Source organism: Sus scrofa, chromosome 4 (genome assembly GCF_054392235.1).
Source record: "Sus scrofa isolate SSC_HxYL_T2T_F1_AM1 chromosome 4, Sscrofa_HxYL_maternal_Yorkshire_Landrace_v2.0, whole genome shotgun sequence".
Lineage (NCBI taxonomy): Eukaryota > Metazoa > Chordata > Mammalia > Artiodactyla > Suidae > Sus > Sus scrofa.
In genome coordinates, this window is record NC_139386.1 from 70,882,777 (window position 1) to 70,899,450 (window position 16,674).

Consider the following 16,674-nt stretch of genomic DNA (forward strand, 5'->3'; position numbering starts at 1 on the left):
CTACCCTGGGAACTTCCATACGCCACAGATGTGGCCCTAAAAAGACAAAAAAAAAAAAAAAAAAAAAAAAAGTTAGAGTTTGACACATGCTGGGCCTAAACAAGAAGTTAGTGTTAAATCTCAGATAGTGAAAATCACAGAAATTTAAGCCATCCAAGAAAGTACCACTTTGTTCCCAAAGAGACTCAAAGAACTTATAGGGAGAAATGAGCGATCCCTTACCGTATGACCACTGCTCCCTTATCCCTGCATTAACCACCACCATTTTTGCCACAAAAAAAAAAAAAATAGAGCCCTTTAAAATGACCAAGTGAAGCCAAAAGCAACTCTCCATCATACACATCACATACAGAAGCTGAGTGTTATACCCTATTCTGGCCAATCTACTGACTCACCCTACAATTTCTTCGGCCTTGAAGCTCTTCTACTCTCCCCATCAGACACTATCCCCCTGTCATTTTATTTCTCCAGACCTCCCTGCATGAATTAAATGAGCCTCTGTCACAGCCCTCACTAGCTTCCGCTCAGAGGACTCGGCTGTAAGGCCCTACCTAAGGCTACTTACTCCCAGATTTCCTGGGACAGACCATGGCATAAATCTTGATGTTTCTGCTACAGATCTAGAAGTATAGCAAACTCCTTTATTAAAATGTTTTAGGAGGAGTAAAATGCTTTCTTACAAATTAACAATGATATAACAAGTATTTTAAAAGTAGCATATTTAAAAAGACAAAAAATTGATTTGTGAGGATGTGTAACAATTGGGTATATTCTTCAATATTTTAAACTCATGTTTATTGATAAACTGAGAGTCTATAAAGAGCCACAGATTCTGCCCAAAGGATGAAGACATATTTATCTATACAGATATATATTTTAATATAAGCCTTTGATACATAATAGGATAAGGTTCTTTTCATGACTATAATATTTATGACTATAGCAATTAGCAGAAAACTCACTTTATCATCGTTTGCACCAAAAGTAAAACTTGCCAAAAGCAGGACTTCCTCAAACTCCAACCAGAGAGTTTCGACTAATGGCAAAATCATGAGACCCTATTATAGGCAAGTTAACTTCTGAGATAGGTTCACCGCACAAAAGTCTAATTAAAAAGGTTCTAATGTGTTATATATTAAGAAGCATGAAAACTAAATCTATCTCTATATAGAATTATAATACAATAAAATACATGTATAATACAATATACAAACTCCTATGTACTATATAACACACACACATACACTACTTCTCCCAAAATATACCAAAGGAAAATTTTAACTTTAAAACAAATCATGGAGTTCCCGTTGTGGTGCAGTGGTTAGCGAATCCGACTAGGAAACATGAGGTTGCGGGTTCGGTCCCTGCCCTTGCTCAGTGGGTTAACGATCCGGCGTTGCCGTGAGCTGTGGTGTAGGTTGCAGACTCAGCTCGGATCCCGCGTTGCTGTGCCTCTGGTGTAGGCCTGTGGCTACAGCTCCGATTCGACCCCTAGCCTGGGAACCTCCATATGCCATGGGAACGGCCCAAAGAAATAGCAAAAAGACAAAAAAAAAAAAAAAAAAAAATCATGAAACTAGTAACAGTTTGCAATTTTAAAAAAGATACTGATCCTAAAATATAATCTATTAGAATCTGCTAGTATTCAATTTTCCATTTAACAGTTTTTTAACATTCCATAACAACAAAAACAAAAAATTTCAGTGAGGCCACAGCATTAATATGCTTCCAAAGGAACCTAATTTTTAAAACTGAGAGATAACGGAAGAACCAGAGAAAAACAGAAATACCTTGAACTCACTACTAAAGCCATAAAGTATATATGTATTTCCACATATATAGAATGCATTTATCAAATCAAAACAATTCTTTGATTGTCTACTCTCATGACAATAAAATTTAAAATTTTTACCTGAAATACATCACTTTAAACCTTCCCACATATCAGGAGGAGAAAGAATCATGTCTTCTTGATTTGGAAGTAAGAGGACCAATGATTTACCTGAGGTTATTCACCTCATAGGTGACAGAGCAAAACTTCTAACCCAGGCCCTTGGATTAGAGATCACTGCTTTTACAAAGAGGAATGTTGCTAGGCTCTGAAAGGATTCTAAGAAGAATCTGGCCCAGTCACTCTCCTTAAAAAGTTTAGAGACATCAAAAACTCAACAGAAGCAACACAGAGGTACATTACCTGGGATGAAACAAAACAACTGGGTTCAAAAGAGAAGACTGAATAAGATACCATCAGGTGTACAGGTGACATGGGTAACTAACAGAGACCTTGTAGAGACTGGAATCAAACAGCCATTGGGGATGAGGGGGGGGGGGGGTCCTACAGCTCCTCCTACTCTATATAACCAGTCTTCCCATGAATCCCGGAACATGCAAGATCAGTCCCCAGTTTCATTCTCATGCCCTTAGAACTCTTCAACTTCCCATGGAATTGGAATCAAACTATTGGAAATAGGTTACTAGTAATAGCGAAGAATGTTTCTACTTTAATATTGGTTAGGAATTCCAATTATAATCAAGTAAATGAACTTACTTCGAGAGAGATTCTCAAGGGCTTTTCCCAGTTTCTTGCTCTCCTGAAGGATGTGGTTCAATTCATCAAAATCACGGCTTTCTGGTTTAGTCCGCCAGTTCCACTTAGGATGATCTACTGACCTTGGCACTATGTTTAAAAAAAATGATTACTTCATAAGCATGCTACATAAGAAAAAAAATTACTATTCATGATTATGTGAAAGATTGTATCAAGATCAGTGTAAGAATAAAAATGTTTTGTCTTGGAAATGGTTTTCTCATGAGCAAACAGAGGGAAGGTTATAAAGTTAGGTGTTAAGAAATGTTTTAACTGAGCAAGTAAGGAAAGTGCGACAGTGTTTGCAGAAAAAAGAAAATTCAGGTACTGATTTAAAACTAATAATGTCTATAATTTAGGGGAAAATACACAAGCAAAGTATATTTTATATTATGTCTTATCAGCTTAAAAAATAACTAATTCCTCATGAGCAATTAGTTAAGTGTTTTTAAGAATTTCTCATGAACTTCTGATAAAACACAGAAGACTAAATATTTGTGTTTATCTTCACTTTCCCTCAAATTCCCACTAAAATTATATTATGGTATTTTTCTTTTGTCAAAGAATTGATTGAACAAGGAGAGAAGATATTAATAGTCAAGAAAAAGTAGCATTTTTTTGGAAGATGCAAAATGAGCTGATGTGTGGTAAATGGACATAGCAAGTGGACTTAGAAGGTAGAGAATACAGAAACCTAGACCCTGAAGAGAGATATGCCAAAAAAAAAGTGGACATTTCATACCATTTAAACATCAAAGCATCAACCGAGGATCAATGCCAAAGTAATATGGATATAAAATCATAAACATAATTGACTTTAAGATTAGAAGGAACCATAAAATGTCTAGTACAATCCAAGGCATATTATCACAAAGTTTTATGACAGTGGCAATGAAGAAAACATCTTTAAAAGCTTTCAGGGACAAAAATTGCAAATCAAATTGTGATCAGACTTAATAGTGATGCTTGGCCACAGAAGACATAGGGAAAATTCCTTCAAAATTCCAACTAAAGATTCCTTCTAACTTGGAATTTTATACCCAATTAAGGAACCAATCAAGATACTTGTAAGGACTCAAAAATGCATCTGGCAAGCACTCTTTTTCAGAACACTCCTAATGGAGGTGGATCCACCAAAATGAATAAGTAAACTGAAAGGGGAGAGACCGGGATTCAGGAAACATAATCTTAAATGAGAAAAAGGAAAAGGGAATCCTCAGGATGACAGTAAAGGATGGTCTCAGCAGACAGCTGAGAGAAAGGTGGGAAACCGAGGAGTCAAGAGTGGAGCAAGAGGACAAAGGACTACAGGAGAGAAGTCTCTAAAACTCTTAAAATGAAATAAAGTATAAAATACAAACTAAAATAAGATAGAGAGATACTTGATGTGTTTGATCATACTGAGAGTGTTTATTACTTTAAGGCAGGGTGAAGCATTCGTAATGGGCACAGAGAAAGCAAAGCAAAGAGAAAAACAAGCCAATTATTAATTCTGGAAACGGATTAATATTTGGCTATCTTATGGTTTTACTGTGAAAAAGACTGATACAATCATAAAAATATCAATGTAAAGTATCTATTAACCAATAACTGAAATCTCTGCCTGTCTGTACTGTGAGGATGTGATGGGCCCCAGGTACAAAGCACAAAATCTTGAAGCAGGTCAAGAGAAGATGCCTCAAATTTAAAAACTAAAAGAGAACTATGTAAGTACCTTGTACATTTAGATATGTAGATCTATGTACCAAAAGAAACAACTAAGTTAAAAGTGGTTCCATATTAGAAGCAGAACAGGAGAAAAAGAACACTGTTGCCTTGTGGTGCTAATTTGCCTTTTAAACCATATATATTTTTGTTTTGATAAAAGTAAAATTTAAAAATATTTATACGGTAAGGCTGTAGGAAAGACAGCCTCAAACTATTGAAAACATTTTTTCTGCCACCTTGTTAAAAGTAATTTAGAAATATTTATTATAATAAAGCACATACTGGAGTTCCCATCATGGCTCAGCAGTTAACGTACCTGACTAGGATCCATGAGGATGCAGGTTCAATCCCTGGCCTCGTTCAGTGGGTTAAGGATCCAGCGTTGCCATGAGCGGTGGTGTAGGTCACAGACACGGCTCAGATCTGGCGTTGTTGCAGCTGTGACATAGACTGGCAGCTGCAGCTCCAACTGGACCCCTAGCCTGGGATCCTCCATATTCTGTAGGTGCTGCCCTAAAAAGCAAAAACAACAACAACAACAACAAAACCAACAACAAAAAAAAAAAAACCCAAAAACAAGCCTGGCAATCTTATTATATTATTAATATTATAATCTCTGGAAAATAATCATAAACAAATGGTAACACTCAAACTTATGTATATATTTACAAGGAAGCTTATTTTATAAAGGCAAGCTGCTTAAGAATGTGTAAAGTTTAAAGCCAGTTTTATAAAGCAAATCAACTCACAAATATTTTATGTTAGTTTATACAAAGAAAAGGATGTAAAAAGTTGCAAACTATTTCAAAGGATATGAAAAGATATGAACTATTTCTGAGGGAGTAGAATTTAAGGGAGAGTGACTATCTTTCAACAGGCTTGTATTTTTTCCATTGACAAAATAAGCAAATATTACTTCCATAATTTAAATAAATCTAAACTTAAAAATGCAGCTGCTTCCTCTGTGTTTCTTTGTTTAGGGACTCTAGGATGGAGATGTCAGCTAACCTCAACACACCAATGTTCAAGCAATGGAAAGTGGAAGCAGTGATTGTGATCAATAGTTCTAGAAAACAATTCAAGGCATACCACTATTACTCCACAGGTCATTCCCCAAGAGACCTCCAGGGGACAAGCCCAGGCACAAGGACAAGAAACTCAGAAGAGGAAGGAGAGAAAACAATACTTGTACTGGATCCTTCAAAGCATTTATTAGCACTTTTGTTAACCTTGTTTGAATAGCTTCTCTAATCTGCATTATTACATTATCAAATTTTCCTGGAAATAACCATAATATCCTATCAAGATTTCTTTTTTAAAAAAACTTAAAAAAAAAAGAACATAGATTTTTTTCCTGTTTTCTAATCAATCCCAGTCAACGTTTCCAGATAATGAGAAGATAGGTCCCCTGCCTGCCCTAGTAGCCTGTGCAGACCATCTGAATGCATCCACATTAGACAAGGCCAGGTGAGACCAGCAGAAGTGCCTAGACAATTTACTGATCCATGAGACATTATACATTGTTGTTTTAAGCCACTGAGTTTTGGGGAGGTTATACGCAGTATTATAGAGAAATGAAATGACACCCAAGCACCTTTTCTCAGCAACTTTTGAGAGAAACTAAGATAAAGTTCTTTTTATATTTTTGTAGCTCGTGACAATTTGCTACATACGTGATACCCAATATATCATGGGATCCAAATCTAGGGCAAGGAAAGCCACAGTAAAATCAGGGTCTAATCAAATATGCTAAATGACTTCAAGAGATAAAAACATTTTGATAAATAATGTTAGGAGATTTGGGAGGTCATCAGCCCAGTATACAGACTCCAGATAGAATCTCTAAAGGTTTCTGGTGGATTAAAGACTTTGTTTGGGTCATACTTAATCTTAAAACTCATGGCTACAGTTTAAATACATTTTCTAAAACATACCCTCAGGAGACACAGAAAACAGCAGAACAATATCAAAAACATCGTATGACCCATATGAGGTGAAAGAACCTGAGGTCAGGACAGCCTGCACCATCACTGAGACAAAATTCACCCCCACTGTAGAAGCACTTCCACAAAACTGTGTAGATGGGAATGCTCCATTCAATCACAATGATGTAGTTAATTCACGAACAGCTTACTGTATACTGACCAGGGCTTATTCTGAACAATTCTTTATTAGTCAACTCTGACTCTCTGAGACCTCTACCAAGGGTCTCCACTTGCAGGTTAAAATAATAATAAATCTACTGTTTCCTCCAAATGGCTTTTGAGACACTATTTATCCATTTCTTTTTGAACCAAAATAACTTCCATTATTTAGATCTTTCTATTCTATTTTCTAAAAATTAATAAATGCTGATACTCTCTTTTTTTTTTTTCTTTTTAGGGCCACACCTGCATCATATGGAAGTTCCTGGGCTAGGACCTGAATCAGAGCTGTAGCTGATGGCCTACACCATAGCAACAGCAACACAGGATCCAAGCCACATCTGCAACCTATGGCGCAGCTTGAGGCCAACACCAGATCCTTAATCCACTGTGGGAAGCTAGGGATCAAACTCACATCTTCATTGACAGTATGTCAGGTTCTTAACCCACTGAGCCACAATAAGAACTCCAATCCTAATATTCTTATCTGACATTTCCACCTAACTACTACACTTTCACTTAAAATATACCAGAATTCCCAGTACTAGTTATGATATACTTAAAATTGATAAAAGCAAAATTACCTCACGTATCCTACCATCCAAATTTCCATATTATGATTTTCAGACACTGTGTTGCCATCTTCCTTCTCTTATATTTATATAACTTGAGTTTTCTATACACATGCAGAGTCCTTTCATTTTTTTCCCCAGGAATAGTACCAAATATACAACTATTTCCTTTTGCATATTCTGTGCTAAATGCAACATTTAAAAGAGAGAGAGAGAGAGAAATACTCCCCCAAATGCAAAAGCATAAAGAAAATTACTGAGCATTAGTTTTAACTGAAGCTAATGTACTCACCTCCATTTTCTCATCTGCATCACAGATTTGAAATGGCTATAAAAGAATCAGGGCACACTATCATGCACAGGGGATTGACAGACAAATGCCCTTTTGGTCCTTTCTGCCAAGTCCCTACTCATTCCTCAACTATTCCACCAGAAACACCATTCCACTAATAGCAGAAATGCTTGAACCATATAGGAAAAAAACTGTATCAAACCCTATTTGTCATATCTTTCCTCTATGACAAGCCACAATGGAAAACTAATATTATCCTGCAGATCTTTGTACCTATACCAGCTTTCATTGTGTAAGATGCTATTTTTTGTTATCTGAAAAATGCGCAGCTTCTAAACTGTTATCTCCTGAGATGAGGACACATTTCAGCACTAATCTATCCTTAAATTCTCCTCATTTACTAATTTATTCAATCATTTGTACAGCACAAACTATGTGTGAGGCACTGTCCTAGGTTCTGGGAGTGAACCAGTAGGAATGTGTGTCACAAAATTCCCTGTACTTGTGGAGATGACATTCTACTGGAGCCCACAATCTATTGGCTAAACTAAAAGGTTATTTTGTTCCTCACCAAACTAACATAATTAATATATAGTATCTATTTTAAAGTAAGCTTTAACAATAAACATCTTTTCTAATAAATGTTAATGATATTAACCCCATATAAAAGTTAATGACTATTGTCTTTCCTTTTAAAAACAAACCCTTCAAAAACTTTTTATATTACATAAACATTTCTGCCAGACAATATTTTAGTTAAGAAAATATCTTTTATTCTAGAAGTGTTCTTACTCAGTTTTGTTTTAAAATAAGAAATTGACGTAAATTTTGTCAAGTATGATTGAAATATTATTTGAAATGTCATATGACTTCTCTTACTTCATCATCTGTATAATGTACCAACATGCACACAACTTCAGTCCCCAAAAGAGAATATTGTTTGAAGAAATAATGACTGAAGGATATTCTGTGAAAATGGTAACCAAAGAGAGCAAGAGTGGCTATATTAATGTCAGACAAAACAGACTTGAAGACAAAACATGTTGCAAGACAAAGAATATTATATACAGATAAAAGAATCAACCAGTCAAGAAGATTTAACAATCATTTAACACATACATACCAAAAAACAGAGCCCCCAAATATATGAATCAAACATCGACATAACTGAGGGTATAAATAGAATTCTATAATAATAGTTGGGGACTCTAACAATCCACTGTCAATAATGGATAGAACTAAACAGATCAACAAAGAAACAGAGTACCTGAACAACACCATAAACACATTAGATCTAACAGACATATACAGAACATTTCATCGAATAACAGCCATACATCTTCTTCTTAAGTGAACATGGAATAATCTCTAGTATAGATCATAAGTCAGACCACAAAATAAATGTCAACAAGTTTTGAAATACTTAAATCATAAAAGTATCTTCTCTGGCCTCAATGGAATGAATGTGGGATAAAAAAGCAAGAGAGAAAATTCAAAAATATAATAAAATTAAACAACACACTCTTAAACAATCAATGAGTGAAAGAAGAAATCCCAACAGAAATTAGAAATTATCTTGAGACAAATGAAAATGAAAACACAACATACCATTAACTTATATGACACAGCAATGGTGGTGCGCAGGTGGGAATTTATAACTGTAAAGTCCACATTAAAGAAGGAGAAAGAGAATATCAATAACCAATCTTTATACCTTAAAGAAACAGAAAAAGAAGAGCAAGCTATACCCAACCTAGATATAAATAATATTAGAATATACATAAATAAAATAGAAGATACAAATGTAATAGAGAAAATCAACAAAACCAAAAGTTGATTCTTAGAAAAAGATTTCAAAAATTAACAAACCTGTAGCTAGATGGACAAAGAAAAAAATGAAGGTTCAAGTTACTAGAACAGGAAATGTGATCAAGAAGTCACTACAGACTTTACAGAATTTTTTTTTTCCGTTTTAGGACCACACTTGTAGCATATGGAGGTTCCCACACTAGGGGTCAAACTGGAGCTGCAGCCACCAGCCTACATACACCACAACCACAGCAACACCAGAACCAAGCCACATCGGCAACCTCCACCATAGCTTGTAGCAATGCAGGATGCTTAGCACACTGAGCAAGGTGCCAGGGATCAAACCTGCATCCTCATGGATACCAGTTTCAGGTCCTTAATCCTCTGACCCACAACGGGAACTCTCCAGAACTGTTTTCAAAAAGGATTATAAGGGAATATTATGAACACCTTATGCCAACAAATTGGACAACCTGGGTAAAATGGAAAAATGCCTAAAAACAAAACACCAAAAGTTACTCAAGAATAAACAAAAAAAAATCTATAGCAAGTAAACACACTGAATCAATACTCAAACACCTCACAACAAACTCAGGCACAGGAGTCCCCTCGAGGTATAGCAGGTTAAGGATCCGGCATTGTCACTGCAGCAGCTTGGGTCCCTGCTGTGGTATGGATTCAATCCCTGGCCTAGGAACTTCCACATGCTACCAGTCTGGAAGGAAAAAAAAAAAGTCAAGCACAAGACAAGTGGCTTACTGGCTTACTGGCACATTCCACCAAACATTTAAAGAAGAATTAACACCAGTCCTTCTCAAACACTTGCAAAAAATAGAAAAGGAAGGAACATATCTTAACTCATTTTACAAAGCCAGCATTGCCCTGACACAAAAGATAAAGATAAAACAAGAAAACTACACACTATCTTTTCTAAATATAGATGTAAAAATCCTCAACAAAACAAAAGCAAATCAAATTCAGCAGCATATTAAGAGGATTATACAAAAAAAAAAAAAAAGGATTATGTGTCATGACCAAATGGGATTTATCCCATGAATGTAAAGTTTATTTAATATAAAATTAGTGTAATAATCACATTAATAGAACAAATTTTAAAATGTATGATTGTCTTCACTGATGAAGAAAAGGCTTCTGACAAAATCCAACATTTTGTCATAATCAAAATCCCCAACAAACTAGGAGTAGAAAGGAATTTCTTTCCTTTCCATAAATATAATAAATGATATTTATGAAAAACTCACAGCTAACATCTGGAGAATGGTAAAATAATAGAAAGTTTTCCCCTTAAAATGAAGAACTAGAAAGGATTGCCTGCTTTCATCACTTCTATTAAATACTATTAAATTTTATAGACTGAGCAAGTAGGCAAGAAAAACAAACAGCATCCAAATTGGAAAAGAAAAAATAAAACTCCATCTTCAGACAGCATGAAATTACATGTAGAATAGCCTAAAGAATACACAAAAACATGGTTACAACTAATAACAAGTTCAGCGAAGTTGCAGTATATATGATCAACACTTGAAAATCAGTTGCATTTCTAAATTCTACCAATGAAGAACCGGAAAAAGAAAATAAGAAATACTCCATTTACCACAGCACATAAAAGAATAAAATACTAAGGGATAAACTTAACCAAGGTGCAGGTCTAGCACACTTAAAAGTACAAAACAATGTTTAAGGAAATTAACAAAGACCTAAATAAATGTAAAGGCACCCGATGTTCATGGGCCATCACATAATCTCAAAGTGATCTATCAACAGAAACGACTTCCCATTAAAATCTCAATGACCTTTCTTTTGCATACATGGAAAAGCTGTTCCTAAAAATCATATGGAATTATTAAGGACCATAGATAGCCTAAAGATAATCTTTAGGGCAAAAAATCCCAAAGTTCAAGTACTCAATTTTTAAACAAGGGTGCCAAAACCATTTAATGGGTTAAAAATAGTGTTTTGTAAAAGGCAAAAGATTTATACGATCTGAAGAGAAAACTGAGTATCATAAAAACACTCCCTATAAATAAAAGCCCAGGACCAGATGGCTTCACAGGCAAATTCTGCCAAACATACAAAGAAGATCTGGTGCCCATCCTCCTTAAACTTTTTCAAAAGGTTGAGGAAGAAGGAACACTCCCAAAGACATTCTATGATGCCACCATCACCCTAATTCCAAAACCAGGCAAAGATACCACCAAAAAAGAAAACTGTCAGCCAATATCTTTGATGAATATAGACACAAAAATTCTCAACAAAATTTTAGCCAACCGAATCCAATGACATATTAAAAAGATCGTACACCATGACCAGGTGGGGTTCATCCCAGGTTCATAAGGATGGTTCAACACAAGCAAATCAATCAATGTCGTATACCATATTAACAAAAGAAAAGTCAAAAACCATATGATCTCAATAGATGCAGAGAAAGCATTTGACAAAGTCCAACATCCATTCATGATAAAAACAATTGTCAAAGTGGGTATAGAGGGAACATTCCTGAACATAATCAAAGCCATTTATGACAAACCACAGCAAATATAATAAAATACTCAATGGAGAAAAACTGAAAGCCTTCTCACTCAAATCTGGAACAAGACAGGGAGGGAATGCCCACTCTCACCACTGCTGTTCAACAGTTTTAAAAGTCCTAGCCACAGCAATTAGACAAACAAAAGAAATAAAAGGCAACCAAATAGGAAGAGAAGAGATAAAACTGTCACTGTATGCATACAACATGATACTACACATAGAAAATCCTAAGGACTCAATCCCAAAACTACTTGAAGTGATTAATAAATTCAGCAAAGTAGCAGGATATAAGACTAACATTCAGAAATCAGTCACATTTCTGTATACCAACAATGAAATATTAGAAAAGAATACAAAAATACAATACCTTTTAAAATTGCACCTCACAAAATCAAATACCTCAGAATACACCTGACCAAGGACGTAAAGGACTTATATGAGGAGAACTATAAAACATTAATCAAGGAAATTAAAGAAGATGTAAAGAAATGGAAAGATATTCCATGTTCATGGATTGGAAAAATCAGTATCGTAAAAATGGCCATACTATCCAAAGCAATCTACAGAGTCAATGCAATCCCTAGCAAATTACCCAGGACATTTTTCACAGAACTAGAACAAACAATCCAAAAATATTTATGGAACAAAAATGGCCATACTATCCAAAGCAATCTATAGAGTCAATGCAATCCCTATCAAATTACCCAGGACATTTTTCACAGAACTAGAACAAACAATCCAAAAATATTTATGGAACCACAAAAGACCCAGAATTGCCAAAGCAATCCTGAGAAACAAAAACCAAGCAGGGGGCATAACTCTCCCAGACTTCAAAAAATATTACAAAGCCACAGTCATCAAAACAGTGTGGTATTGGTACCAAAACAGACAGACAGACCAATGGAACAGAATAGAGAACCCAGAAATAAACCCTGACACCTATGGTCAATTAATCTTTGACAAAGGAGGCAAGAACATAAAATGGGAAAAAGAAAGCCTATTCAGCAAGCATTGCTGGGAAACCTGCACAGCTGCATGCAAAGCAATGAAATTAGAACACACCCTCACACCATGCACAAAAATAAACTCAAAACGGCTGAAAGACGTAAATATAAGACAAGCCACCATCAAACTCCTGGAAGAGAACCTAGGCAAAACACTCTCTGACATCAACCTCATGAATATTTTCTCAGGTCAGTCTCCCAAGGCAACAGAAATAAGAGCAAAAATAAACCAGTGGGACCTAATCAAACTGACAAGCTTTTGCACAGCAAAGGAAACCCAAAAGAAAACTAAAAGACAACTTACAGAATGGGAGAAAAGAGTTTCAAACGATGCAACGGACAAGGGCTTGATCTCTAGAATATACAAGCAACACCCAATGGAAAAATGGGCAAAAGACCTGAATAGACTGTTCTCCAAGGAAGATATACAGATGGCCAACAAGCACTTGAAAAAATGCTCAACATCGCTGATTATAAGAGAAATACAAACCAGAACTACCACGAGATACCACCTCACACCAGTCAGTCAGAATGGCCATCATTAATAAGTCGACAAATAACAAGTGCTGGAGGGGCTGTGGAGAAAAGGGAACCCTCCTGCACTGCTGGTGGGAATGTAAGCTGGTACAGCCACTATGGAGAACAGTTTGGAGATACCTTAGAAATCTATCCATAGAACTACCATATGACCCCACAATCCCACTCTTGGGCATCTATCCGGACAAAACTCTACTTAAAAGAGACACATGAACCCGCATGTTCACTGCAGCAGTATTCACAATAGCCAAGACATGGAAACAACCCAAATGTCCATCGACAGATGACTGGATTCGGAAGATGTGGTATATATACACAATGGAATACTACTCAGCCATAAAAAAGAACGACATAATACCATTTATAGCAACATGGGTGGAACTAGAGACTCTCATGTTGAGTGAAATAAGTCAGAAAGAGAAAGACAAATACCATATGATATCACTTATAACTGGAATCTAATATACAGCACAAATGAATATTTCCACAGAAAAGAAAATCATGGACTTGGAGAATAGACTTGTGGCTGCCCAGAGGGAGAGGGAGGGTGTGGGAGGGATTGGGAGCTTGGGGTTATTGGATGCAATCTATTGCTCTTGGAATGGATTTACAATGAGATCCTGCTGTGTAGCACTGAGAACTGTGTCTTGATACACTGCAACAGAACAATGGGAGGAAAAAGAATGAACACATGTATATGTAACTTTGTCCTCATGCTGTACAAGGGAAAAAATTAAAAAATAAATAAAAATAAAATAAAATAAATAAATAAATAAAAATAGTATTTTGAACAAATGATGGCGTCCAATAAGTCGACAAGTCAATATTCACATATTAGAATGAATTTAGACCCCTACCTTATAAACAAAAATTAACTCAAAATGAATGAAAGGTCTTAATTTAAGAACTAAAAAACTATAAAACTTTAGAAGAAAACATAGAGGTAAATCTTTATGCTCTCAGATTAGGCAAGAGTTTCCTAGATATGAAACCAAAAACAGGGAAAAAAAGAGGAGAAAAACAGATCCCAGTTAGCATATAATGATTTTTCAAATTTCTCAAACAAATATAAATATTTTCTACCTGTTCCTTTCTCTTTTGTTAAAATGAAAATCAAACATCTTACTTTGTAATGAGCATAAGAAATTTATCTGGAAGAACAGCTTATAAGTTCTTGCTACAGGATCCTAAGCTATACGATATGTTTATACATATGTGGTGATAGCAGAGCACTGGAAAAACCCAGTGGCTACTCAAGCAGTGGAAAAGCAGAAGGAGCACTGAGAGAGAAGGGGCACTGATCATCCTGGGAGAGAGAATCAGTATATGGGCTTCAGCAATAAATGAGCAGGGCTTTGCAGAGATCCCGGATAATTTTTTTTTTTAATTTTGTTAAATGTTTTGGATAGAAGTGTGCTGTATAGCACAGGGAACTCTACCCAATATTCTGTGATAATCTATACGGGAAAAGAATCTGAAAAACAATGGCTGCATCTATATGAATAACTGAATCACTTTGTCGTACAGCAGATATTATCACAACATCATAAATCAACTATGCTTCAATAAAACTTAAAAAAACATCTTTCCTTTCCCTCTAAAGTATTTACTTTGCTTTTAAGTACTTTATTACATGTAGGGTTGGTGCTGCTCTGAATGTGATAAAATACTGCAACTGTTATGAGAGGCAAGGGACCCACTCCGCCAAATTTACACTCTTATAAGATTATACCCGGGTTTAAATCATTTACACATGCTTGAGAATATGTGTGAGTAGTTATAAATAAAGCTCAATGTGACCACTGAAACAAATATGAAATTCATTAGAAACTGCCAGAAATATCAGGTTTAAAAAAATGGCTTCAATTCTTACCTTTTTTTCTTTTCCTAATACACACACACTTACATACATTAAGTAATATTTGAATGACAAACTCCTTACATGATTTTGATTCTGGTGATGGTGGAGAAATGTTAGACACAGCAAGGTCACTTTTTGACTTTTTAGGTTTCTTTGCATTTAATTGCCAGGGTTTATCATAGTTTCTGAAATCCCTTCTTGTTGCTTTATGTTCTGTTAAAACAAGCAAACAAACAAAATATATAAACAATAAATGATTTCATGATTGATCAAAAACTAAACCCTTGGAGTAATTAGATATACCTGCAAACATTATGTCACTCATATTAAAATAATGCAAATGTCTCAAAGTATTGCTTGCTTTATTTCCCCTATAAATTTGAGTTTTGAATTTGATATGAATTAGTTTATATAGTGATATGATTAAGATCATGTTAAACTGTGAAATTATTTGAAAGTCTTTTTGAGGCACAGACTACTTAAAATAACATTCTTTAAACGGGTGTCATGGAATAAAGCATTGTATTATGTGGTAAATAAAAACTAAAGGTTTAAGTAAATTTTGCTTATCTGATGTTATCTTATCTGTTATTCATTATGACACATAAAACCACTGATAGTCACCTCTATTTCTTCCATAGTATCACTCATTTTTTTCCACTGTTCTATTTAAGAAAAAGTCCCCTTTAAAGATGGTCCTTGTCATACCAACTCCCAGATGAAATGATCTTTCCAGGAGCTCATCGTTCATGTCTACTTTGCATTATATATTTTTAGACAGATTGATCTCCATGGAATTTTTTCTTCTCTAATCTCAGGGCATTACATGTCCTCATCCCCATAATCACCCATCTAACTATTCCTTCTCTGTCTTATTCACTGCCTCATCTTCCTCTTTCATCTATGTGACATTCCTTAGTTTCCTTCTGTCTTCTTGTTTAAACATTTTCAAATCATCCTAGCTCTATGGATGACTCATAAATCTTTCTCTGGATACCCACTTATAAATATCAAATAGACCTCATGAAATATTACAGGGATTCCTCAAATCTTCATGTTAAGTTTGTACTTAATGAGCTGTTATTCAATTTTTCTATTTCCAATATACCATTAATACCAAAAGAGGCACAAATATTCTAAAACACTAGGAACAGAAACACTGGTCTACATTCTGCCAGAACCCAGGAATCTCCATAGACAGAATTTCCATAGATAGAATTAAGACAAAAGACAGGCATATCAGAAAGAGACTGAAAATTTTCTAGACATCCACAATGCCTTCCCCTACCTCAGATTTGTCTCCTTATGTTTCTGACAATCAGAATTTGTCTTTTCTACATCCAACCTAGGACTATAATTTATTCTGCTGCAACACAGGTAAAGGGATAAAGAATCATGGTCATAAAACACAGCATGTTATGATACAAAGAAAAACTAAAATGAGCCAGAGAATAATGATACATTGGATATTGTGGCTTCTTTTTTTAATTCTCCACTACTGGCAAGAAAAAAAAAACAACATTATTTCAAATAATCTAGCAATGATATTGCTCTTATCTAGATGACTGAAAAGAGATAAGAAACAGAATGATATTCATCAGTTAGCAGAGA

General features: G+C 35.2%; 1 protein-coding gene across 50 annotated transcripts in view; it reads right to left on the bottom strand.

Annotated features, from left to right (window-relative positions):
- The window catches only part of C4H8orf34 (chromosome 4 C8orf34 homolog), a 470,609-nt gene that overhangs the window by 380,670 nt on the left and 73,265 nt on the right, over positions 1-16,674 (bottom strand). For 42 of the 50 annotated variants that reach the window (XM_085022168.1, XM_085022172.1, XM_085022166.1 and 39 more), the window contains exons 3-4: positions 15,145-15,276; positions 2,549-2,677 (exon numbers count right to left, since the gene is read on the bottom strand). In XM_085022168.1, coding sequence (XP_084878294.1) covers positions 2,549-2,677; positions 15,145-15,276 — 261 coding nt within the window. The remainder of the gene's footprint in view (positions 1-2,548; positions 2,678-15,144; positions 15,277-16,674) is intronic. The other 8 variants (XM_085022191.1, XM_085022193.1, XM_085022183.1 and 5 more) reach the window with 1 other exon arrangement.